The sequence below is a fragment of the Pezoporus flaviventris genome, unplaced genomic scaffold (assembly GCF_033815535.1).
Source record: "Pezoporus flaviventris isolate CSIRO_AGI_PZ_B2104156 unplaced genomic scaffold, CSIRO_AGI_Pfla_v1 ptg000511l, whole genome shotgun sequence".
Taxonomy (NCBI): Eukaryota; Metazoa; Chordata; class Aves; order Psittaciformes; family Psittacidae; genus Pezoporus; species Pezoporus flaviventris.
The window spans coordinates 15,449-41,240 of NW_026893058.1; the positions used below are offsets into that span (position 1 = coordinate 15,449).

The window sequence follows — 25,792 nt, forward strand, 5'->3', positions numbered from 1 at the left end:
GCTGCGATTTTGGGTGTAAAAAAGGCGATTTTGGGTCGGTGTTGAAACCGATGTGGGGGGGGTGTGGGGGGGGAAGGCCCCCTCGCCAAGATGGCGCCCGGGCTTCCCCCTCCTCCTCCTCCCCCCCCCTTTAAGGCGGAACTTCCGCCGTCCCGCGATGCCTCCACCAATCAGCGCTTGACGGGCGGCCGGGTGAGCCAATGGGAGGCGGGAGGCGGGGTTTCGACGCGTCCATCACGGGAGGGGAAGGGGGGGGGGTGCGTTCAGGGCCTTGTCCGCGGCGCGCAGGGGGTGAGGCCGCGTCCATCGAGGAGGAGGAAGCCAAAGAGGAAATAAGGGGGGGGGAGGGGGGCAGGAAATAACCCCCCCCCCGCCCCTCCCCCCACCCCCATCCCCCACTTCAGGTAAGGGATTTGGGGGGGGGGGGGGGGATGGGGGAAATGAAGGGGGGGGTTGGGGGGGGGAGGGGTAGGCCGCTTTTCCCCTCCCCCCCCCCCCAAATGAGGTAAAGGGTGGTACGGTCTGAGGGGGGAGGGGAGGGGGGTACCCCGGTAATGGGAACCCCGTTAATGACACGGGGCCATTAACTCCTATTGGGGTCCCATTAACCCCAGTGCTTCATTAATGGGGTCCCATTGACTCCTATTGGGGTCCCAGTAACCCCAGTGCTTCATTAATGGGGGTCCCATTGACTCCTATTGGGGTCCTATTAACCCCAGTGCTTCATTAATGGGGTGCCATTGACTCTTATTGGGGTCCCATTGACTCCTATTGGGGTCCCATTAACCCCAGTGCTTCATTAATGGGGTCCCATTGACTCCTATTGGGGTCCCAGTAACCCCAGTGCTTCATTAATGGGGGTTCCATTAACTCCTATTGGGGTCTCATTAACCCCAGTGCTTCATTAATGGGGTGTTATTAATTCCTATTGGGGTCCCATTGAAACCAGTGCCCCTTCTAATGGGGGTCCCAGTAACCCCAGTGCTTCATTAATGGGGGCCCATTGACTCCTAATGGGGTCCCATTAACTACTAATGGGGTGGCATTAACCCCAGTGTTTCATTAATGGGGTTCTCTTGACTCTTAATGGGGTCCCATTAACTACTAATGGGGTGCCATTAACCCCAGTGCTTCGTTAATGGGGGCCTATTGATTCCTAATGGGGTCCCTTTAACTCCTAATGGGGTCCTAATAACCCCAGTGTTTCATTAATGGGGTGCCCTTAACTCCTAATGGGGTCCTAATAACCCCAGTGTTTTGTTAATGGGGTGACATTAACTACTAATGGGGTCCTAATAACCCCAGTGTTTCATTAATGGGGTGCCATTAATTACTTATGGGGTCCCAGTAACCCCAGTGCTTCATTAATGGGGGCCCATTGACTCCTACTGTGGTCCCAGTAACCACAGTGATTCATTAATGGGGTCCCATTAACTACTGATGGGGTCCCATTGAAACCAGTACCCCATTAATAGGGTCCCATTAACTACTAATGGAGTCCCATTGAAACCAGTACTCCATTAATGGGGTGCCATTAACTACTAATGGGGTCCCAGTAACCCCAGTGCTTCATTAATGGGGTCCCATTAACTCCTAATGGGGTCCCATTGGTGGGGGTCCCATTGACCCCAGTACCCCATTAATGTGGGTCCCATTAACTCCCATTGGGGTCCCCATTAACCCCAGTGATGCATTAATGGGGTCCCATTACTATTTGGGGGTTTCATTAGCCCCAATATCCTATTAATAGGGTCCCATTAGCCTCAGTGCCCCTTTAATGGGGTCCCATTAACCCCAGTACCCCATTAATGTGGGTCCCATTAACTCCCATTGGGTCCCATTAACCCCAGTGATGCATTAATGGGGTCCCATTACTATTGGGGGTTTCATTAGCCCCAATATCCTATTAATAGGGTCCCATTAGCCCCAGTGCCCCTTTAATGGGGTCCCATTAACCCCAGTGCCCCATTAATGTGGGTCCCATTATCTCCCATTGGGGTCCTGTTAACCCTAGTGCCCCATTAATAGGGTCCCATTAACCCCAGTACTCATTAATGGGGGTCCCAGTACCTTATTAATAGGGGTCCCATTAATTCCTAAGGGGAACCCCATCAACAACAGTGCCCCATTAATGGGGTCCCATTAACCCCATTACCACATTAATGGGGGTCCCAGTACCCTATTAGTAGGGGGCCCATTAACTCCTAATGGGGGTCCCATTGATCCCAGTACCCCATTATTAATAGGGGGCCCATTAACTTGTAATGGGGTCTCATAAACCCCAGTGCCTCATTAATGGGCGTCCCAGTATTCTATTAATAGGGGGCCCATTAGCTTCTAATGGGGGGCCCAGTAACCCAGTGCTCTGTTAATGGGGTCCCATTAGACCCAGTACCCCGATAATGGGAACCCCATTAACAACAGTGCCCCTGTAATGGGGTCCCCATAACCCCAGTGCCCCCTTAAGGGGGTCCCATTGGCCCCAGTGCTCCATTAATGGGGTCCCATTAACTACTAACGGGGTTCCATTAGCCCCAGTGTCCCCTTAATGGGGGTCCCATTAGCCCCAGTACCCCGTTAATAGGGTCCCATTAACCCCAGTACCCACTTAATGGGGGTTCCAGTAGCTCTTTAATGGGGTCCTATTGACCCCTGTAATCCCTTAATGGGGCCCCCAGTACCCCCAGTAGCCTGTTACTGGGAGCCCCATTCGCTGTTAATGGGGTCCCATTGCCCCATAACTAGGTTCCCACTGACCCTATTGCCCATAACTGGGCTCTCATTGCCCCCTGTTGCCCCATAACTGGGCTCCCGGTGACCCCATTGCCCCATAACTGGGCTCCCGGTGACCCCTGATTGCCCCATAACCGGGCTCCCGGTGACCCCACTGCCCCATAACCGGGCTCCCGGTGACCCCACTGCCCCATAACTGGCCTCCCGGTGACCCCATTGCCCCATAACTGGGCTCCCGGTGACCCCACTGCCCCATAACTGGGCTCCCGGTGACCCCTGATTGCCCCATAACCGGGCTCCCGGTGACCCCACTGCCCCATAACTGGGCTCCCGGTGACCCCATTGCCCCATAACTGGGCTCCCGGTGACCCCATTGCCCCATAACTGGGCTCCCGGTGACCCCACTGCCCCATAACTGGGCTCCCGGTGACCCCACTGCCCCATAACTGGGCTCCCGGTGACCCCACTGCCCCATAACTGGGCTCCCGGCGACCCCACTGCCCCATAACTGGGCTCCCGGTGACCCCATTGCCCCATAACTGGGCTCCCGGTGACCCCACTGCCCCATAACTGGGCTCCTGGTGACCCCACTGCCCCATAACCGGGCTCCCGTTGCCCCCCGTTACCGCATTACCGGTCCCCCCATTGCCCCCCCCGCTTGCCCCCCATTGGCTCCTTCCCGCCCCTCTCTGACCAATCCCCTCTCTCTCCGCAGCCTCAAGCCCCGCCCCTGCTCTCCCATTGGCCGCCGCCTCCAACATGGCCGACCCCATCATGGACCTCTTCGACGACCCCAACCTCTTCGCCCTCGACCCATTGGCCGACGACGCCTTCGGCCCCGCCCCGCCGCCCCCTCCCCAGCCAATGGCGGACGACGCCCTGACCACGCCCCCTCCTCCCATTGGCCAACCCAACGAGGACCCCTTAGCTCCGCCCCCCGACCCGCCGGAGCAGGAGCTGATTGGGCAGCTCAACCCCTTCATGGGCGCCACGGGGGCGGCCCCGCCCCCTCCGCCGCCATCTTGCCCCAACCCCCCTAAGCTCCTCCTCCTGAAGCCCCACGTGGCCGCCGACGTCACCGGCCCCGCCCCTGACGTCACCAGCCCCGCCCCTTCCTCCACCAATGGCGGGGCCAAGGTGACCCTGGCCAAGGTCCTGGCTGGGGCTGCCCCATTGAGAGCCGGGGTCTCCGTGGTGGGGGCGGGGCCCGGGGGCGGGGCCTCGGTGGCCACGCCCCCCACCGCCGTGCACCGATTGGTCCAGGCCGCCCGGCCCGTCAAGCAATTGGTGCTGCAGCCCGTCAAGGCCGGGGTGAGCGGCGGCAAAGGGGGAGGAGCCACAGCGGCGCCAGCGGCCAATCAGGTGAGGGGTACTATCGTGGGGGGTGGGGGGCGATGTGGGGTCTATAGGGATGGGTTATGGGGTCCCCAATGATGGGTTATGGGGTCTCGATATTGGGTTATGGGGTCTCCAAGGTGAAGAGCATCCGTAGGGTTGGGTTATGGGGTGCCCAATGATGGGTTATGGGGTCTCCATATTGGGTTATGGGGTCTCCAAGGTGAAGAGCATCCGTAGGGTTGGGTTATGGGGTGCCCAATGATGGGTTATGGGGTCTCCAAGGTGAAGAGCATCCGTAGGGTTGGGTTATGGGGTGCCCAATGATGGGTTATGGGGTCTCCATATTGGGTTATGGGGTCTCCAAGGTGAAGAGCATCCGTAGGGTTGGGTTATGGGGTTCCCAAGGTGAAGAGCATCCATAGGGTTGGGTTATGGGGTGCCCAATGATGGGTTATGGGGTCTCCAAGGTGAAGAGCATCCGTAGGGTTGGGTTATGGGGTGCCCAATGATGGGTTATGGGGTCTCCAAGGTGAAGAGCATCCATAGGGTTGGGTTATGGGGTGCCCAATGATGGGTTATGGGGTCTACAAGGTGAAGAGCATCCGTAGGGTTGGGTTATGGGGTGCCCAATGATGGGTTATGGAGTTCCTAAGGTGAAGAGCATCCGTAGGGTTGGGTTATGGGGCTCCCAGGGTGAAGAGCATGCATAGGGTTGGGTTATGGGGTGCCCAATGATGGGTTATGGGGTCTCCAAGCTCAAGAACCCCTATAGGGTTGGGTTATGGGGTCTCCAAGATCAAGAACCCCTATAGGGTTGGGTTATGGGGTCTCCAAGCTCAAGAACCCCTATAGGGTTGGGTTATGGGGTCTCCAAGCTCAAGAACTCCTATAGGGATGGGTTATGGGGTCTCCAAGCTCAAGAACCCCTATAGGGCCGGGTTATGGGGTCTCCAAGCTCAAGAACCCCTATAGGGTTGGGTTATGGGGTCTCCAAGATCAAGAACCCCTATAGGGCCGGGTTATGGGGTCTCCAAGATCAAGAACCCCTATAGGGCCGGGTTATGGGGTCTCCAAGCTCAAGAACCCCTATAGGGTTGGGTTATGGGGTCTCCAAGCTCAAGAACCCCTATGGGGTTGGGTTATGGGGTCTCCAAGCTCAAGAACCCCTATGGGGTTGGGTTATGGGGTCTCCAAGCTCAAGAACCCCTATAGGGCCGGGTTATGGGGTCTCCAAGCTCAAGAACCCCTATAGGGTTGGGTTATGGGGTCTCCAAGCTCAAGAACCCCTATAGGGTTGGGTTATGGGGTCTCCAAGATCAAGAACCCCTATAGGGCCGGGTTATGGGGTCTCCAAGATCAAGAACCCCTATAGGGCCGGGTTATGGGGTCTCCAAGCTCAAGAACCCCTATAGGGTTGGGTTATGGGGTCTCCAAGCTCAAGAACCCCTATGGGGTTGGGTTATGGGGTCTCCAAGCTCAAGAACCCCTATAGCGTTGGGTTATGGGGTTTCCAAGCTCAAGAACCCCTATAGGGTTGGGTTATGGGGTCTCCAAGCTCAAGAACCCCTATAGGGCCGGGTTATGGGGTCTCCAAGCTCAAGAATCCCTATGGGGTTGGGTTATGGGGTCTCCAAGCTCAAGAACCCCTATAGGGTTGGGTTATGGGGTCTCCAAGCTCAAGAACCCCCATAGGATTGGGTTATGGGGTCTCCAAGCTCAAGAACCCCCATAGGATTGGGTTGTGGGGTCTCCAAGCTCAAGAACCCCTATAGGGTTGGGTTATGGGGTCTCCAAGCTCAAGAACCCCTATAGGGTTGGGTTATGGGGTCTCCAAGCTCAAGAACCCCTATAGGCCGGTTCCCCATGGTTGCCTTACGGGGTCCCCAATGCGACCCCCCCCATAACTTTCCCTTCCCCCCCCTTTCTCCCCCCCCTCCGCCCCATAGGCCGAATCCAAGCGCATCACCCTGGTCCTCCAGCAGCCCCCCGGCGCCGCGGTGCCCGCCGGCCACCGCCACGTGGTGCTGGGCACCCTGCCCGGCAAACTGGTCCTGCAGGGCAGCCAAGTGAGCGCCGTGGGGCCGGCCAAGGGGGCCCCCGGCCCCCCAACCGCCGCCGCCACCACCACCAAGGTGGTCACCATCCAGCTCCAGGTGCAGCACCCCGCCGGCGCCCACCAAGGGGGCGCCCCACAGAAGATCCAGGTGCTGCAGGCGGCGCCCCCCGGCGGGCAAGGGGCGCCTGTCACCGTGTCCTCGGTGCCGCAGGTGGTGGCCGGCGGCGGGCAGAGGGTGACGGTGCCCCTCAAGGTGGTGCTGCAGCCGCAGGTGGGCACGGGGTTGGGTCGAGTTCGGGGGGTTTGGGGCCCAGTGTTGGAGTTGGGGTTGGTTTCAGGCCTCGTGTTGGTTCTGTTGGGTTGAGTTTTGGTCATTTGGGGTCCGCTCTTGGTCCCATTGGGGCCAGTTTTGGTCCCGTTGGGGTTGGTTTCAGGCCTCGTGTTGGTTCTGTTGGGTTGAGTTTTGGTCATTTAGGGTCCGCTCTTGGTCCCATTGGGGCCAGTTTTGGTCCCGTTGGGGTTGGTTTTAGGACTTGTGTTGGTTCCATTGGGTTCAACCATGACCCCATTGACTCAACCATGACCCCATTGACTCAACCGTGCCCCCATTGCCTCAACCATACTCCTATTGACTCAGTCCTAGCCTCATTGACTCAACCCTAGCCCCATTGATCAGTCATGCTTCTGTTTAATTAACCATAACTCCATTGATTCAATCATGCCCCCCATTGACTCAACCATGCCCCCATTGAGTCAACCCTAGTCCCATTGAGTCAACCGTGACCCCATTGACTCAACCATGCCCCCATTGACTTAACCATGACCCCCTTGACTCTACTCTAGCTTTGTTGACTCAACCATGCCCCCATTGACACAACCATGCCCCCATTGACACAACCATGCCCCCATTGACACAACCATGCCCCCATTCACTCAACCATGTTCTTGTTGAGTCAACCATGCCCCCATTGAGTCAACCATGCCCCCATTGAGTCAACCATGCCCCCATTGACTCAACCATGCCCCCATTGACTCAACCACGCCCCCATTGACTCAACCCTAGCCCCATTGACTCAACCACACCCCTATTGAGTCAACCCTAGCCCCATTGACTCAGCCACGCCCCCATTGACTCAACCCCGACCGCATCAACCATAACCCCATTGCCTCCCTTTCCCTTCCAGACCACCGCCTCCCCAGGCGCCTCCTCCGGCCTCTCCGTGGTGAAGGTGCTGAGCACCCCGGAGCTCTCCTGCCCCCCGGGCGGCGGCAGCGCCGCGGCGCCGCGCGGCGCCACCGAGGAGAGCCGCAAGCTGGAGCACCAGAAGAAGCAGGAGAAAGCCAACCGCATCGTGGCCGAGGCCATTGCCCGCGCCCGGGCCCGCGGCGAGCAGAACATCCCCCGCGTGCTCAACGAGGACGAGCTGCCCCACGTGCGGCCCGACGACGACGCCGAGCGCAAGCGGCGCCGCAAAGGGGACCGCGCCGCCGGCGGCGCCAAGGACGAGAGGAGCAGGAAGGGCAAAGGGCAAAGCGGGGCCAGGAGTAAAGGCAGGAGCAAACCCAGGTGAGGGATGGCGGGGGGGTGTTGGGTGAGTTGGGGGGCGTTGAGGGCGTAGGGCTCTCTTGGAGGTGTTGAGCTCCATTGGGTGCCCGTTGAGCCCGTTGAGTTCCATTGAGTCCCTTGTGTGCCCGTTGACCCCATTGAGCTCCACTGAGTCCCTTGTGTGCCCGTTGACCCCATAGAGTTCCATTGAGGCCGTTGACCCCATTGTGTGCCCATTGAGCTCCATTGAGGTCGTTGACCCCATTGTGTGCCCATTGACCCCATTGAGCTCCATTGAGGCCGTTGACCCCATTGTGTGCCCATTGAGCTCCATTGAGGCCATTGAGCTCCCTTGAGGTCATTGACCCTATTGTGTGCCCGTTGACCCCATCGTGTGCCCATTGAGGCCATTGAGCTCCATTGAGGCAGTTGACCCCATTGTGCACCCATTGGCCCCATTGAGCTCCACTGAGGCCGTTGACCCCGTTGTGTGTTCATTGACCCCTTTGTGTGCCCACTGACCCCATTGAGCTCCATTGAGGTCATTGGCCCCATTGCTGGCCCATTGGCCCCATTGTGTGCCCATTTAGCTCCATTGGGGCTGTTGAGCTCCATTGGGGTCATTGACCCCATTGTGTGCCCATTGACCCCATTGTGTGCTTATTGACCCCATTGTGTCCCCATTGAGCTTCATTGAGGTCATTGCCCCCCTTGTGTCCCTGTTGCCCCCCCATTGTGCCCCATAGGCCCCCCTGACCCCGTTGTGTCCCCATTGCCCCCCTTGTGTCCCCCTTGCCCCCCATTGTGCCCCATAGCCCCCCTGACCCCGCTGTGTCCCCCTCAGCACCATCACGCCGGTGGTGGGGAAGAAGCGGAAGCGGAACGCGTCCTCGGACACCTCCGACGCCGAGGTCCTGCCCGCGCCCTCCCCGCGCCAGGAGGAGGAGCCCAGTGTCCAGGTGTGGGGCAGCGGCACCACCGGCACCCCCATAGGCACCTATGGGGCCATCCATGCAGCCTGGACCCATCTCCAGCCTCGCATCCACCTCCAGACCCCATCTCCAGCCCCGCATCCACCTCCAGACCCCATCTCCAGCCCCACATCCATCTCCAGAACCCATCTCCAGCCCCACATCCACCTCCAGACCCCATCTCCAGCCCCACATCCATCTCCAGACCCCATCTCCAGCCCCGCATCCACCTCCAGACCCCATCTCCAGCCCCGCATCCACCTCCAGACCCCATCTCCAGCCCCACATCCACGTCCAGAACTCATCTCCAGCCCCGCATCCACCTCCAGAACCCATCTCCAGCCCCACATCCACCTCCAGAACCCATCTCCAGCCCCACATCCACGTCCAGAACCCATCTCCAGCCCCGCATCCACCTCCAGACCCCATCTCCAGCCCCGCATCCACCTCCAGACCCCATCTCCAGCCCCACATCCACCTCCAGACCCCATCTCCAGCCCCGCATCCACCTCCAGACCCCATCTCCAGCCCCACATCCACCTCCAGACCCCATCTCCAGCCCCACATCCACCTCCAGAACCCATCTCCAGCCCCACATCCACGTCCAGAGCCCATCTCCAGCCCCACATCCACGTCCAGAACCCATCTCCAGCCCCGCATCCACCTCCAGACACCATCTCCAGCCCCACATCCATCTCCAGACCCCATCTCCAGCCCCACATCCATCTCCAGACCCCATCTCCAGCCCCACATCCACCTCCAGACCCCATCTCCAGCCCCACATCCACCTCCAGACCCCATCTCCAGCCCCACATCCATGTCCAGAACCCATCTCCAGCCCCACATCCATCTCCATCTCCAGACCCCGTTTCCAGCCCCATAACCATTTCCAGAACCCATGTCCAGCCCCATCCCCAATCCCATCCCCACCTCTAGACCCATTTCCAGCCCCACATCCATCTCCGGAACCCATCTCCAGCCCCATAACCACGTTTATCCATACGTCTAGAGCCATCTCCAGCCCCATAACCATTTCCAGAATCCATTTCCGGCCCCATAACCATTTCCGGAGCCCATCTCTAGCCCCATACCCACGTCCATAACCACTTCCGAACCCATCTCCAGCCCCATAACCACATCCATCCCCAGCTCTAAACCCGTTTCCAGCCCCATGCCCATCTCCATACCCCATCTCCAGCCCCACAACCACCTCAGTTTCCATCTCTAGACCCATCCCAGCCCCACATCCCCACTCCCCTGACCCCCCTGTGCTCTCCCCCCCCAGAAGCGCCGCTCCAACCGGCAGGTGAAGCGCAAGAAGTACACGGAGGACCTGGACATCAAGATCACCGACGACGAGGAGGACGAGGAGCTCGACGTCACCGGCCCCACACGTCCCGAGCAGCCCCCGGCGCCGCCCCCCCCGGAGCCCGACGGCGACGCCCTGCCCTCCATGCAGTTCTTTGTGGTGGGGGCAGCTCCAGGGATGGGGCCCGTTGGGGCGTGGTCAAGCGAGGGCATCCATTGGGGCAGCCATTGGGTTGGGTCTCCCGTTGGGTCATGGTCATTGGTTGGGTCATCCATGGGCAGCCGTTGGGTCGTCGTCATCCATGGGCAGCCATTGGGTTGGGTCTCCCGTTGGGTCATGGCCATTGGTTGGGTCATCCATGGGCAGCCATTGGGTCGTCGTCATCCATGGCCACCCATTGGGTCGTTGTCGTCCATGGGCAGCCATTGGGTTGGGTCTCCCGTTGGGTCATGGCCATTGGTTGGGTCATCCATGGGCAGCCATTGGGTCGTCGTCATCCATGGGCATCCGTTGGGTCGTTGTCATCCATGGCCACCCATTGGGTCGTCGTCATCTATGGGTAGCTATTGGGTTGGGTCTCCCGTTGGGTCATGGTCATTGGTTGGGTCATCCATGGGCAGCCATTGGGTCGTCGTCATCCATGGGCATCCGTTGGGTCGTCGTCATCCATGGGCATCCATTGGGTCGTCGTCATCCATGGGCAGCCATTGGGTTGGGTCTCCCGTTGGGTCATGGTCATTGGTTGGGTCATCCATGGGCAGCCATTGGGTCATCGTCATCCATGGGCATCCATTGGGTCGTCGTCATCCATGGGCATCCGTTGGGTCGTTGTCATCCATGGCCACCCATTGGGTCGTTGTCGTCCATGGGCAGCCATTGGGTTGGGTCTCCCGTTGGGTCATGGCCATTGGTTGGGTCATCCATGGGCAGCCATTGGGTCGTCGTCATCCATGGGCATCCGTTGGGTCGTTGTCATCCATGGCCACCCATTGGGTCGTCGTCATCCATGGGTAGCTATTGGGTTGGGTCTCCCGTTGGGTCATGGTCATTGGTTGGGTCATCCGTGGGCATCCATTGGGTCGTCGTCATCCATGGCCACCCATTGGGTCGTGGTCAACTGTGGGCAGCCATTGGGGCATGGTCATCCATGGTCATCCATTGGGGCACCCATTGGGTCATGGTCACCCATTGGGTCATCCATGGGCACCCATTTGGCCTTGTCTTGTGTCTCTTATAGGAGAACCCCAGTGAGGAGGACGCAGCCATTGTGGACAAGGTGTTGTCCATGAGGGTGGTCAAGAAAGAGGTGAGGGGGGCCCTAAAGGGGGTTTGGGGTCAATGGGGATGGGTCTGAAGAGGTCTATGGGGCCTTGGTGGCATCTAAAGGGGGTTTGGGGTCAATGGAAGTCAACGGAGATGATCCTTATGGGGGCTTGGTGGCATCTAAAGGGGGTTTGGGGTCAATGGAAGTCAATGGGGATGATGCTCATGGGGTCTTGGGGGCATCTAAAGGGGGTTTGGGGTCAATGGGGCTGGCTTGGGGTCAGCTCTCCTGCCTTGCCCTGATGCCCCCCCTTTCCCCATAGCTTCCCTCGGGCCAACTGGTGGAGTCGGAGGAGTTCTTCGTCAAGTACAAGAACTAGTGAGTGCCCAATGGGGTGGCGGCGGCGGTGGCGGCAGCCAATCGGGGCGCTGCTCTTAGCCTGCCCTGTGCCCCCCAGCTCTTACCTGCACTGTGAGTGGGCCACCATTGCCCAGCTGGAGAAGGACAAGAGGATCCACCAGAAGCTCAAGCGCTTCAAGACCAAGATGAGCCAGATGAGGCACTTCTTCCAGGAGGTCCCTATGGGGTCCTATAGGGGCTATAGGGGCTATTGTGCTCCTTCAGTGGGGCTTTGGGGGCCTTCAGTGAGGCTTTGGGGTCTTTTAGTGGGGCTTTGGGGTCCTTTAATGGGGCTTTGGGGTCCTTCAGTGGAGCTTAGGGGTCCTTCAGTGGGACTTTGGGGTCCTTCAGTGAGGCTTTGGGGTCTTTTAGTGGGGCTTTGGGGTCCTTCAGTGGGGCTTTGGGGTCCTTTAATGGGGCTTTGGGGTCCTTTAATGGGGCTTTGTGGTCCTTGACTGGGCCTTTGGGGTCCTTTAATGGGGCTTTGGGGTTCTTTAATGGGGCTTTGGGGTCCTATATGGTCCTTTGGGGTCCTTTAATGGGGCTTTATGGGTCATTGTGCTCCTTCATGGCCCTTTAATGGTTCTTTATGGTCTATTATGGTCATATATGGTCCTTTGGGGTCCTTTAATGGTCCTTTATGATCTATTATGGTCCTATATGGTTGTTTGGGGTCCTTTAATGGTTTGTCATGGTTCCTTATGGTTCTATGTGGTTCTTTGGGGTCCTTTAATGGTTCTTTATGGTCTATTATGGTCCTTCAATGGTGCTTTGTGGGCCATTATGGTCCCTTGTGGTCCACTGTGGTCCTTTATGGCCCAGTATGGCCCAGTATGGCCCGTTATGGCCCACTGTGGCCCCTCCTGGTCCCCGCAGGACGAAGAGCCCTTCAACCCCGACTACGTGGAGGTCGACCGCATCCTGGACGAGTCCCACAGCGTGGACAAGGACAACGGGGAGGTGCTGGAGGGGCGAGAGGCTCCAGTGGGGCAGGGACCCCGAGCCCGGGCCATGGGGCCCGTGCCCACGGCGCCCTTCCCTTCCAGCCCGTGGTCTATTACCTGGTCAAGTGGTGCTCCCTGCCCTACGAGGACAGCACGTGGGAGCTGCAGGAGGACGTGGACGAAGCCAAGATTGGGGAGTTCAAGCGCATCCAGGCCCGCAACCCGGAGCTCAAACGCTTGGTGAGCTGGGGGGGGGGTCAATTCCTGCCCCATAGCGGCCCATGGGAGCGCCCGTGGGGCTCGTAAGGTGCTTCCGGAGGGGGCTGGGGGGGCTCGGGGATGTCTAAAGGGGGTTTGGGGTCGATGGAAGTCAATGGGGATGGGTCTGAAGAGGGTTTGGGGTCGATGGAAGTCAATGGGGATGGGTCTGAAGAGGGTTTGGGGTCGATGGAAGTCAATGGGGATGGGTCTGAAGAGGGTTTGGGGTCAATGGATGTCAATGGGGATGGGTCTGAAGGGGGTTTGGGGTCAATGGAAGTCAATGGGGATGGGTCTGAAGGGGGTTTGGGGTCAATGGAAGTCAATGGGGATGGGTCTGAAGAGGGTTTGGGGTCAATGGAAGTCAATGGGGATGGGTCTGAAGAGGGTTTGGGGTCAATGGAAGTCAATGGGGATGGGTCTGAAGGGGGTTTGGGGTCAATGGAAGTCAATGGGGATGGGTCTGAAGGGGGTTTGGGGTCAATGGAAGTCAATGGGGATGGGTCTGAAGAGGGTTTGGGGTCAATGGAAGTCAATGGGGATGGGTCTGAAGGGGGTTTGGGGTCAATGGAAGTCAATGGGGATGGGTCTGAAGGGGGTTTGGGGTCAATGGAAGTCAATGGGGATGGGTCTGAAGAGGGTTTGGGGTCGACGGAAGTCAATGGGGATGGGTCTGAAGAGGGTTTGGGGTCAATGGAAGTCAATGGGGATCGGTCTGAAGGGGTTTTGGGGTTGATGGAAGTCAATGGGGCTGGGTCTGAAGGGGTCTGTGGGGTCTTGGTGGTTTGGGGGTCAATGGAAGTCAATGGGGCTGGGTCTGAAGGGGTCTGTGGGGTCTTGGTGGTGTTGGGGGTCAATGGAAGTCAATGGGGCTTGGTCTGAAGGGGTCTATGGGGTCTTGGTGGTGTTGGGGGTCAATGGAAGTCAATGGGGCTGGGTCTGAAGGGGTCTGTGGGGTCTTGGTGGTGTTGGGGGTCAATGGAAGTCAATGGGGATGGGTCTGAAGAGGGTTTGGGGTCGATGGAAGTCAATGGGGATGGGTCTGAAGAGGGTTTGGGGTCAATGGAAGTCAATGGGGATGGGTCTAAAGGGGGTTTGGGGTCGATGGAAGTCAATGGGGATGGGTCTGAAGAGGGTTTGGGGTCAATGGAAGTCAATGGGGATCGGTCTGAAGGGGTTTTGGGGTTGATGGAAGTCAATGGGGATGGGTCTGAAGGAGTCTGTGGGGTCTTGGTGGTTTGGGTGTCAATGGAAGTCAATGGGGCTTGGTCTGAAGGGGTCTATGGGGTCTTGGTGGTGTTGGGGGTCAATGGAAGTCAATGGGGATGGGTCTTGGTGGTGTTTGGGGTCAATGGAAGTCAATGGGGCTTGGTCTGAAGGGGTCTGTGGGGTCTTGGTGGTGTTTGGGGTCAATGGAAGTCAATGGGTATGGGTCTGAAGGGGTCTATGGGGTCTTGGTGGTGTCTAAAGGGGGTTTGGGGTTGATGGAAGTCAATGGGGCTTGGTCTGAAGGGGTCTGTGGGGTCTTGGTGGTGTTGGGGGTCAATGGAAGTCAATGGGGCTGGGTCTGAAGGGGTCTGGGGGGTCTTGGTGGTTTGGGGGTCAATGGAAGTCAATGGGGCTGGGTCTGAAGGGGTCTGTGGGGTCTTGGTGGTTTGGGGGTCAATGGAAGTCAATGGGGATGGGTCTGAAGGGGTCTGGGGGGTCTTGGTGGTGTTGGGGGTCAATGGAAGTCAATGGGGCTGGGTCTGAAGGGGTCTGTGGGGTCTTGGTGGTTTGGGGGTCAATGGAAGTCAATGGGGATGGGTCTCGGCGGTGTTTGGGGTCAATGGAAGTCAATGGGGATGATCCTTACGGGGTTTTGGTGGCATCTAAAGGGGGTGTGGGGTCAATGTACGTCAACGGGGCTGTGTCTGAAGGGGTCTATGGGGCCTTGGGGTCACGTGTCCCCCTTGTTCCCCGTCGCAGCCCCGCCCCCAGGCCGGGTCGTGGCAGAAGCTGGAGCTGCGGCACGAGTACAAGAACCACAACCAACTGCGGGAGTACCAACTGGAAGGGGTCAACTGGCTGCTCTTCAACTGGTACAACCGGTAAGGGGAGGGCTCCCCATGGGGGTGGAGGTGGGGGGTGGCCATGGGGATGGGGGGGGGGGATGGTGTTGGGTGCCATTTCCAATGGGGATGGTGGTGACGATGATGATGATGGTGGTGATGGTGATGGGTACCACCTCCAATGGGGATGATGGTGATGATGGTGATGATGATGGGTACCACCTCCAATGGGGATGATGGTGATCATGATGATGATGATGATGGTGACGACGATGATGATGGGTATCACCTCCAATGGGGATGATGATGATGATGATGATGGTACCACCTCCAATGGTGATGATGACGATGACGATGGGTACCAACCTCCAATGGTGATGATGACGATGATGATGAGTACCACGTGCAATGGTGATGATGACGATGATGACGATGACGATGGGTACCACGTCCAATGGTGACGATGACGATGGGTACCAAGTCCAATGGCGACGATGACGACGATGATGACGATGACAATGGGTACCACGTCCAATGGTGACGATGACAATGGGTACCACATCCAATGGTGACGATGACGATGGGTACCACGTCCAATGGTGACGATGACGATGGGTAGCAAGTCCAATGATGACGATGACGACGATGACGATGGGTACCACGTCCAATGGTGAGGATGATGATGGGTACCACGTCCAATGGTGACGATGACAATGGGTACCAAGTCCAATGATGACGATGACGACGATGACGATGGGTACCACGTCCAATGGTGATGACGATGACAATGATGGTGATGGGTACCACCTCCAATGGTGACGATGACGATGGGTACCACGTCCAATGGTGACGATGATGATGGGTACCACATCCAATGGTGACGATGACAATGGGTAGCAAGTCCAATGATGACGATGACGACGATGACGATGGGTACCACGTCCAATGGTGAGGATGATGATGGGTACCACGTCCAATGGTGACGATGACAATGGGTACCAAGTCCAATGATGACGATGACGACGATGACGATGGGTACCACGTCCAATGGTGATGACGATGACAATGATGGTGATGGGTACCACCTCCAATGGTGACGATGACGATGGGTACCACGTCCAATGGTGACGATGACGATGGGTACCAAGTCCAATGATGACGATGACGACGATGACGATGGGTACCGCGTCCAATGGTGACGATGACAATGGGTACCACGTCCAATGGTGACGATGACGATGGGTACCAAGTCCAATGATGACGATGACGACGATGACGATGGGTACCACGTCCAATGGTGACGATGACGACGATGACGATGACGATGGGTCCCATGGTCTCCCCTTCCTCCCCCCCGCAGGCAGAACTGCATCCTGGCCGACGAGATGGGCCTGGGCAAGACGATCCAGTCCATCGCCTTCCTGCAGGAGGTCTACAAGGGGGGCATCCGGGGGCCCTTCCTCGTCATCGCCCCCCTCTCCACCATCACCAACTGGGAGAGGGAGTTCAACACCTGGACCGAGATGAACACCATCGTCTACCACGGCAGCCTCGCCTCGCGCCAGATGATCCAGCAGTACGAGATGTACTGCAAGGACAGCAGGGTATGGGGCTGGCGGGGGGGGCCCACGGCGATCCCTATTCCAGCCCCACGGCGTCGTCGCTGACCCCTGTCCCAGCCCCACGGCGTCATCCCGCTTCTGTATCTCCACCCCATTGAACCGCGTTGATTCCCTTTGGCTCCCATTGACTCCCATTGACCACCATTGACCCCATTGACTCCCAGTGACTCCCATTGCCCCCCATTGACTCCAGCTGACCTCATTGATCCCCATTGACTCCCATTGACCCCATCAACTCTCCTTGACCCCCATTGCCCCCCATTGAGTCCACTGACTCCCATTGACTCCATTGACTCCCATTGACCCCATTGACTCCCCTTGACCCACATTGACCCCACTGACCCCCATTGCCCCCCATTGACTCCCATTGACTCCATTCCCCCCACTGACTCCCATTCACTTTCATTGACTCCTGTTGACTCCTGTTGACCACTGTTGACCCCATTGTCCCCATTGACCCATTGACTCCCATTTACTCTCATTGACCCCCTTTGCCCCCCATTGACTCCATTGACTCCCCTTGACCACTATTGACCCCCATTGACTCCCCTTTACCCCATTGACCCCCATTGCCCCCCATTGACTCCCATTGCCCCCCATTGACTCCCATTGATCCTCATTGATCCTCATTGACCCCCATTGACCCCCATTGACTCCCATTGCCCCCCATTGCCCCCCATTGCCCCCCTTTAGGGCCGTTTGATCCCCGGGGCCTACAAGTTCGACGCGCTCATCACGACGTTCGAGATGATCCTGTCGGAGTGCCCGGAGCTGCGCGAGATCGAGTGGCGCTGCGTGGTCATCGACGAGGCCCATCGCCTCAAGAACCGCAACTGCAAGCTGCTTGACAGCCTCAAGCACATGGACCTGGTGGGGGAGCACCCCCGGGGGCTGGGGGGGGGAAAAGAGGGATAAAGGGGGTTTGGGGAGGGATAAAGGGGGTGTGGGGGGGGATAAAGGGGGTTTGGGGCGGAGAAAGGGGGTGTGGGGGGGGATAAAGGGGGTGTGGGGGGGGATAAAGGGGGTGTGTGGGGGGATAAAGGGGGTTTGGGGGGAGAAAGGGGGTCTGGGGGGCTTAAAGGGGGTTTGGGGGGGAATAAAGGGGTGTGGGGGCGGATAAAGGGGGTCTGGGGGGTATAAAGGGGGTTTGGGGGGAGAAAGGGGGTCTGGGGGGCTTAAAGAGGGTTTGGGGAATAAAGGGGGTGTGTGGGGGGTAAAGGGGGTGTGGGGCAGGATGAAGGGGGATAAAGGGTGTGTGTGGGGGATAAAGGGGTGTGGGGGGATAAAGGGGGTTTTGGGGGTAAAGGGGTCTGGGGGGGAAAAGGGGGTGTGGGGGGGGATAAAGGGGGTGTGTGGGGTGGATAAAGGGGGTCTCAGGGGGATAAAGGGGGTCTGGGGGGGTAAAGGGGGTCTGGGGCGGGTAAAGGGGGTGTGGGGGGATGAAGGGGATTTGGGGGGGATAAAGGGGGAGTTGGGGGCGATGAAGGGGATTTGGGGGGATAAAGGGGTTTTGATGGGATGTAATGGGTTTTTGATGGTATTTAATGTGTTTTTTTGGTATTTAATGGGTTTTGCTGGTATTTAATGGGTTTTGCTGGTATTTAATGTTTTTTGCTGGTGTTCAATGGGTTTTTGATGGTATTTAATGGGTTTTGCTGGTATTTAATGGTTTTTGCTGGTATTTAATGGTTTTTTGCTGGTATTTAATGGGTTTTGCTGGTGTTTAATGGGTTTTTCTGGTATTTAATGTTTTTTGCTGGTATTTAATGGTTTTTGCTGGTATTTAATGCATTTTTGCTGGTGTTCAATGGGTTTTTGCTGGTATTTAATGGGTTTTGCTGGTATTTAATGGGTTTTGCTGGTGTTCAATGGGTTTTTGCTGGTATTTAATGTGTTTTGGTGGGATTTAATGGGTTTTTGCTGGTATTTAATGGTTTTTGCTGGTATTTAATGGTTTTTACTGGTGTTCAATGGGTTTTTGGCGGGTCCCCCCATAGGAGCACAAGGTGCTGCTGACGGGCACCCCGCTGCAGAACACGGTGGAGGAGCTCTTCAGCCTCCTGCACTTCCTGGAGCCCTCCCAGTTCCCATCGGAAGCGGAATTCCTCAAGGATTTTGGGGACCTCAAGACCGAGGAGCAGGTACCTGGGCGGGGGGAGAGGGGCCATCAGCATCATCACCCGTTGGGTACCACATGGGGATGCTCTCCCTGCATCCCTCCATCCCCATCATCACCCGTTGGGTACCACATGGGGATGCTCTCCCTGCATCCCTCCATCCCCATCATCACCCGTTGGGTACCACATGGGGATGCTCTCCCTGCATCCCTCCATCCCCATCATCACCCGTTGGGTACCACATGGGGATGCTCTCCCTGCATCCCTCAGCATCATCACCCGTTGGGTACCACATGGGGATGCTCTCCCTGCATCCCTCAGCATCATCACCCGTTGGGTACCACATGGGGATGCTCTCCCTGCATCCCTCCATCCCCATCATCACCCATTGGGTACCACATAGGGATGCTCTCCCTGCATCCATCAGCATCATCACCCATTGGGTACCACATAGGGATGCTCTCCCTGCATCCATCAGCATCATCACCCATTGGGTACCACATAGGGATGCTCTCCCTGCATCCCTCCCCACTGGGTGCCCCATAGCGATGCCCACCCCATTGACCTCCCCATTGGCTACCCCATAGCAATGCCCACCCCATTGCCCTCCCCATTGCCTACCCCATAGCAATTCCCTCCCCATGTCCACCCCATTGCCTACCCCATAGCGATGCCCACCCCATTGCCCTCCCCATTGCCTCCCCCATAGCGGTGCCCACCCTATTGCCCTCCCCAATGCCTACCCCATTGCGATGCCCACCCCATTGCCCTCCCCATTGGCTACCCCATCGCGATGCCCACCCCATTGACCTCCCCATTGCCTACCCCATAGTGATTCCATCCCCATCCCCACCCCATTGACCTCCCCATTGGCTACCCCATAGCAATTCCCTTCCCATAGACCTCCCCATTGCCTTCCCCATAGCGATGCCCACCCCATTGGCTACCCCATAGCGATGCCCACCCCATTGCCCTCCCCATTGCCTACCCCATAGCGATGCCCACCCCATTGCCCTCCCCATTGCCTACCCCATAGCGATGCCCACCCCATTGCCCTCCCCATTGCCTACCCCATAGCGATGCCCTCCCCGTTGCCTCCCCCGTCGTGATGCCCACCCCATTGCCTACCCCATAGCGACGCCCACCCCATTGGCTACCCCATAGTGATGCCCACCCCATTGCCCTCCCCATTGCCTTCCCCATAGCGATGCCCACCCCATTGCCTACCCCATAGCGACGCCCACCCCACTGACCTCCCCCATTGCCCCCCCCCCCACCCCATAGGTCCAGAAGCTGCAGGCCATCCTGAAGCCCATGATGCTGCGGCGCCTCAAGGAGGACGTGGAGAAGAACCTGGCCCCGAAGCAGGAGACCATCATCGAGGTGGAGCTCACCAACGTGCAGAAGCGCTTCTACCGAGCCATCCTGGAGAAGAACTTCTCCTTCCTGGCCAAGGGGGCCGGGCACACCAACATGCCCAACCTGCTCAACACCATGATGGAGCTGCGCAAGTGCTGCAACCACCCCTATCTCATCAACGGTAACCCCGGCGAGGGGGCTGGGGGCCCATAGGAAACCCATAGAGAAGGTGGTTGGGGTCCTTCAGACCCAGCCTGTTGTGTTCTGCATCCATCACCCCATAGAAAACCCCATAGAGAAGGTGGTTGGGGTTCTTCAGACCCAGCCTGTTGTGTTCTGCATCCATCACCCCATAGAAAACCCCATAGAGAAGGTGGTTGGGGTTCTTCAGACCCAGCCTGTTGTGTTCTGCATCCATCACCCCATAGGAAACCCCATAGAGAAGGTGGTTGGGGTTCTTCAGACCCAGCCTGTTGTGTTCTGCATCCATCACCCCATAGGAAACCCCATAGAGAAGGTGGTTGGGGTCCTTCAGACCCAGCCTGTTGTGTTCTCCATTCATTGGAGCTGGAGGGATCCACACATCACCCCATAGAAAACCCCATAGAGAAGGTGGTTGGGGTCCTTCAGACCCAGCCTGTTGTGTTCTGCATCCATCACCCCATAGAACCCCCATAGAGAAGCTCCTTGATGTCCCTCACCCCACAGAACCCCCATAGAGAAGCTCCTCGAGGTCCCTCACCCCACAGAACCCCCATAGAGAGGCTCCTTGATGTCCGTCACCCCACAGAACCCCCATAGAGAAGCTCCTTGAGGTCCCTCACCCCACAGAACCCCCATAGAGAAGGTGCTTGATGTCCCTCCATCCTCACCCCACAGAACCCCCATAGAGAAGCTCCTTGATGTCCCTCCATCCTCACCCCATAGAACCCCCATAGAGAAGGTGCTTGATGTCCCTCACCCCACAGAACCCCCATAGAGAAGGTGCTTGATGTCCCTCACCCCACAGAACCCCCATAGAGAAGCTCCTTGATGTCCCTCCACCCATCACCCCATAGAACCCCCATAGAGGAGGTGCTTGATGTCCCTCCATCCTCACCCCATAGAACCCCCATAGAGGAGGTGCTTGATGTCCCTCCATCCCCACCCCATAGAACCCCCATAGAGAAGCTCCTTGATGCCCCTCACCCCCCAGAACCCCCATAGAGGAGGTGCTTGATGTCCCTCCATCCCCACCCCATAGAACCCCCATAGAGAAGGTGCTTGATGTCCCTCCATCCCCACCCCATAGAACCCCCATAGAGGAGGTGCTTGATGTCCCTCCATCCTCACCCCACAGAACCCCCATAGAGCAGCTCCTTGGTGCCCCTCACCCCACAGAACCCCCATAGAGGAGGTGCTTGATGTCCCTCCATCCTCACCCCACAGAACCCCCATAGAGCAGCTCCTTGATGCCCCTCACCCCACAGAACCCCCATAGAGGAGGTGCTTGATGTCCCTCCATCCTCACCCCACAGAACCCCCATAGAGGAGGTGCTTGATGTCCCTCACCCCATAGAACCCCCATAGAGGAGGTGCTTGATGTCCCTCCATCCTCACCCCACAGAACCCCCATAGAGCAGCTCCTTGATGCCCCTCACCCCACAGAACCCCCATAGAGGAGGTGCTTGATGTCCCTCCATCCTCACCCCACAGAACCCCCATAGAGGAGGTGCTTGATGCCCCTCACCCCCAGAACCCCCATAGAGAAGCTCCTTGATGTCCCTCCACCCATCACCCCATAGAACCCCCATAGAGGAGGTGCTTGATGTCCCTCCATCCTCACCCCATAGAACCCCCATAGAGAAGGTGCTTGATGTCCCTCACCCCACAGAACCCCCATAGAGAAGCTCCTTGATGCCCCTCACCCCCCAGAACCCCCATAGAGAAGCTCCTTGATGTCCCTCACCCCATAGAACCCCCATAGAGAAGCTCCTTGATGTCCCTCACCCCCCAGAACCCCCATAGAGAAGCTCCTTGATGCCCCTCACCCCACAGAACCCCCATAGAGAAGCTCCTTGATGTCCCTCACCCCACAGAACCCCCATAGAGCAGCTCCTTGATGCCCCTCACCCCCAGAACCCCCCTGTCCCCATTGCAGGTGCCGAGGAGAAGATCCTGGCTGAGTTCCGGGCCTCCTGCCCCACGGCGGCGCCCCCGGACCTGCCCCTGCAGGCCATGGTGCGCTCGGCGGGGAAGCTGGTGCTGCTCGACAAGCTCCTGCCCAAGCTCCGCGCCGGGGGGCACAAGGTGCTCCTCTTCTCGCAGATGGTGCGCTGCCTCGACATCCTCGAGGACTACCTCATCCACAAGAGGTGGGGCGCCCCATGTGCCTCCATTGGGGTGCACTGGGGGACATGGGGGACACTGGGGGACATTGGGGCCGTTGGGGGACATTGGGGTCCTATGGGGCTGTTGGGGGACATTGGGGGACATTGGGGTCCATTGGGGGACATTGGGGGACATTGGGGTCCATTGGGGGACATTGGGGGACATTGGGGTCCATTGGGGTCATTGGGGGACATTGGGGGCCATTGGGGTCCTATGGGGCTGTTGGGAGACATTGGGGTCCATTGGGGTCATTGGGGGACATTGGGGGACATTGGGGTCCTATGGGGCTGTTGGGGGACATTGGGGTCCTATGGGGCTGTTGGGGGACATTGGGGTCCATTGGGGTCCTATGGGGTCATTGGGGTCCTATGGGGCTGTTGGGGGACATTGGGGTCCATTGGGGGCTGTTGAGGGCTGTTGGTGGCCATTGGAGTCATTGAGTCCATTGGGGGCCATTGGGGTCCTATGGAGTCATTGGGGGACATTGGGGGACATTGGGGTCCTGTGGGGCTGTTGGGGGACATTGGGGTCCACTGGGGCCATTGGGGTCCATTGGGGTCCTATGGGGCTGTTGGGGGCCATTGGGGTCCATTGGGGTCCTATGGGGTCATTGGGGGACATTGGGGTCCATTGGGGGACATTGGGGGACATTGGGTCCATTGGGGGACATTGGGGGACATTGGGGTCCATTGGGCTGCATTGGGGTCCTATGGGGTCATTGGGGGACATTGGGGCCGTTGGGTCCATTGGGGGGCATTGGGGTCCATTGGGTCCACTGGGGTCCATTGACGTCCTATGGGTGCTGGATGCTCCATTGAGCCCCATTGAGCTCCCATAGCCCCCCCATGAGTTCCATCAGCCCTATACCCCCCCCATAGCCCCCCATGAGTTCCCTCAGCCCCATAGCCCCCCATAGCCCCCTATGAGTTCCCTCAGCCCCATAGCCCCCCCCATACCCCTCCTTTGAGTTCCCTCATCCCCATCCCCCCATTGGTTCCCTCATCCCCATCCCCCCATGAGTTCCCTCATCCCCATCCCCCATTGGTTCCCTCATCCCCATCCCCCATGGGTTCCCTCATCCCCATCCCCCCATGAGTTCCCTCATCCCCATCCCCCATTGGTTCCCTCATCCCCACCCCCCATTGGTTCCCTCATCCCCACCCCCCATAACCTCCCCCGTGCCCCCCAGGTACCCGTACGAGCGCCTGGACGGGCGGGTGCGGGGCAACCTGCGGCAGGCGGCCATCGACCGCTTCAGCCGCGCCGACTCGGAGCGCTTCGTGTTCCTGCTGTGCACGCGCGCCGGGGGGCTGGGCATCAACCTCACGGCCGCAGACACCTGCATCATCTTCGACTCGGACTGGAACCCCCAGAACGACCTCCAGGTGTGGGGCAGGGATCTGGGGGGCGCTAGGGGGCTCTATGGGGCTCTATGGGGGCTCTGCATCGCTATGGGGTCTCTGTGTGGCTCTATGGGGTCTCTGTGCGTCACTATAGGGGCTCTATGAGTCCACATGGGGTCTCTATGGGGCTCTATGGAGTCTCTATGGGGCTCTGTGGGGCTCTATGGAGTCTCTATGGGGCTCTGTGGGGCTCTATGGGGCTCTGTGCGTCACTATGGGGCTCTATGGGGTCTCTCTGCGTCGTTATAAGGGCTCTAGGAGTCCACATGGGGTCTCTATGGGTCACTATAGGGGCTCTATGGGTCACTATAGGGGCTCTATGGGTCACTATGGGGCACTATAGGGGCTCTATGGGGTCTCTGTGTGTCGCTATAAGGGCTCTATGAGTCCACATGGGGTCTCTATGGGTCACTATAGGGGCTCTATGGGGCTCTATGGGTCACTATGGGGCTCTATGGGGCTCTATGGGGTCTCTGTGCGTCGCTATAAGGGCTCTATGAGTCCACATGGGGTCTCTATGGGGCTCTCTGCGTCACTATGGGGCTCTATGGGGCTCTGTGCATCACTATAGGGGCTCTATGGGTCACTATAGGGGCTCTTTGGGTCACTATAGGGGCTCTATGGGGCTCTATGGGTCACTATGGGGCTCTATGGGTCACTATAGGGGCTCTATGGGTCACTATAGGGGCTCTTTGGGGCTCTATGGGTCACTATAGGGGCTCTATGGGGCTCTGTGCGTCACTATGGGGCTCTGTGGGTCACTATAGGGGCTCTATGGGGCTCTGTGGGTCACTATAGGGGCTCTATGGGGCTCTATGGGTCTCTGTGCGTCGCTGTAAGGGCTCTGTGAGTCCCTATGGTGTCTCTATGGGTCACTCTAGGGGCTCTATGGGTCCCTATGGGTTTCTGTGGGTCACTATAGGGGCTCTATGGGGCTCTATGGGTCTCGGTGCGTCGCTGTAAGGGCTCTGTGAGTCCCTATGGTGTCTCTATGGGTCACTCTAGGGGCTCTATGGGTCCCTATGGGTTTCTGTGGGTCACTATAGGGGCTCTATGGGGCTCTATGCGTCACTATAAGGGCCCTATGGGGCTCTATGGGGGTCTGTGGGGCTCTGTGGGGATCTATGGGTCCCTATGGGTCTCTGTGGGTCCCTATGCGGTCTCTATGAGTTCACATGGGGTCTCAATGGGGTCTCTATGGGAGCTCTGGCTCCCTATGGGGTGTCTATGGGGCGGTGTGTCTATGGGGCGGTGTGTCTATGGGTCGCTGTGGTCTGCCCCATAGGCGCAGGCGCGGTGCCACCGCATGGGGCAGTGCAAGGCGGTCAAGGTTTCCCGGCTCCTCCCCAGGAGCTCTGGCTCCCTATGGGGTGTCTATGGGGCGGTGTGTCTATGGGGCGGTGTGTCTATGGGTCGCTGTGGGTCTGCCCCATAGGCGCAGGCGCGGTGCCACCGCATCGGGCAGTGCAAGGCGGTCAAGGTTTACCGGCTCATCACGCGCAGCTCCTACGAGCGGGAGATGTTCGACAAGGCCAGCCTCAAGCTGGGGCTGGACCGCGCCGTCCTGCAGAGCATGAGCGGAAGGGAGGGCGCCGTGGCAGGGGTGGGTGCTGTGGGGCGCTATGGGGCGCTATGGGGCAATGGGGTAATGGGGGGTAATGGGGGGTATGGGGTAATGGGGGCTATGGGGTAATGGGGGGTAACAGGGGGCTATGGGGTAATGGGGGGTAATGGGGGCTATGGGGTAATGGGGGGAATGGGGTAATGGGGGCTATGGGGTAATGGGGGGAATGGGGTAATGGGGGCTATGGGGTAATGGGGGGTAATGGGGGGCTATGGGGTGATGGGGTAATGGGGGGCTATGGGGGAATGGGGGCTATGGGGCGCTGTGGGGCAATGGGGGGTAATGGGGGAAATGGGGTAATTGGGTAATGGGGGGTAATGGGGGCTATGGGGAATGAGGGTAATGGGGGCTATGGGGTAATGGGGGGGTAACGGGGGGCTATGGGTAATGGGGGGTATGGGGTAATACGCGCGTCGTCTCAGCATCTC

At 58.4% G+C, this 25,792-nt stretch overlaps 1 protein-coding gene across 1 annotated transcript; it reads left to right on the top strand.

Moving 5' to 3' along the window:
- Positions 1 to 3,456: 3,456 nt before the first annotated feature.
- On the top strand, positions 3,457 to 25,343 carry LOC133263885 (chromodomain-helicase-DNA-binding protein 8-like; the record flags this gene model as incomplete). The annotated part of the gene is made up of 18 exons (XM_061443745.1): positions 3,457 to 4,095; positions 6,018 to 6,398; positions 7,312 to 7,694; positions 8,518 to 8,632; positions 9,930 to 10,112; positions 11,191 to 11,259; positions 11,540 to 11,595; positions 11,675 to 11,792; positions 12,493 to 12,576; positions 12,663 to 12,800; positions 14,787 to 14,908; positions 16,230 to 16,473; positions 17,185 to 17,361; positions 18,489 to 18,632; positions 19,893 to 20,148; positions 22,108 to 22,321; positions 23,527 to 23,722; positions 25,176 to 25,343. Coding segments are annotated over exons 1-18 (3,651 nt in total), but the record flags the coding sequence as incomplete, so codon positions are not given.
- Positions 25,344 to 25,792: the final 449 nt, after the last annotated feature.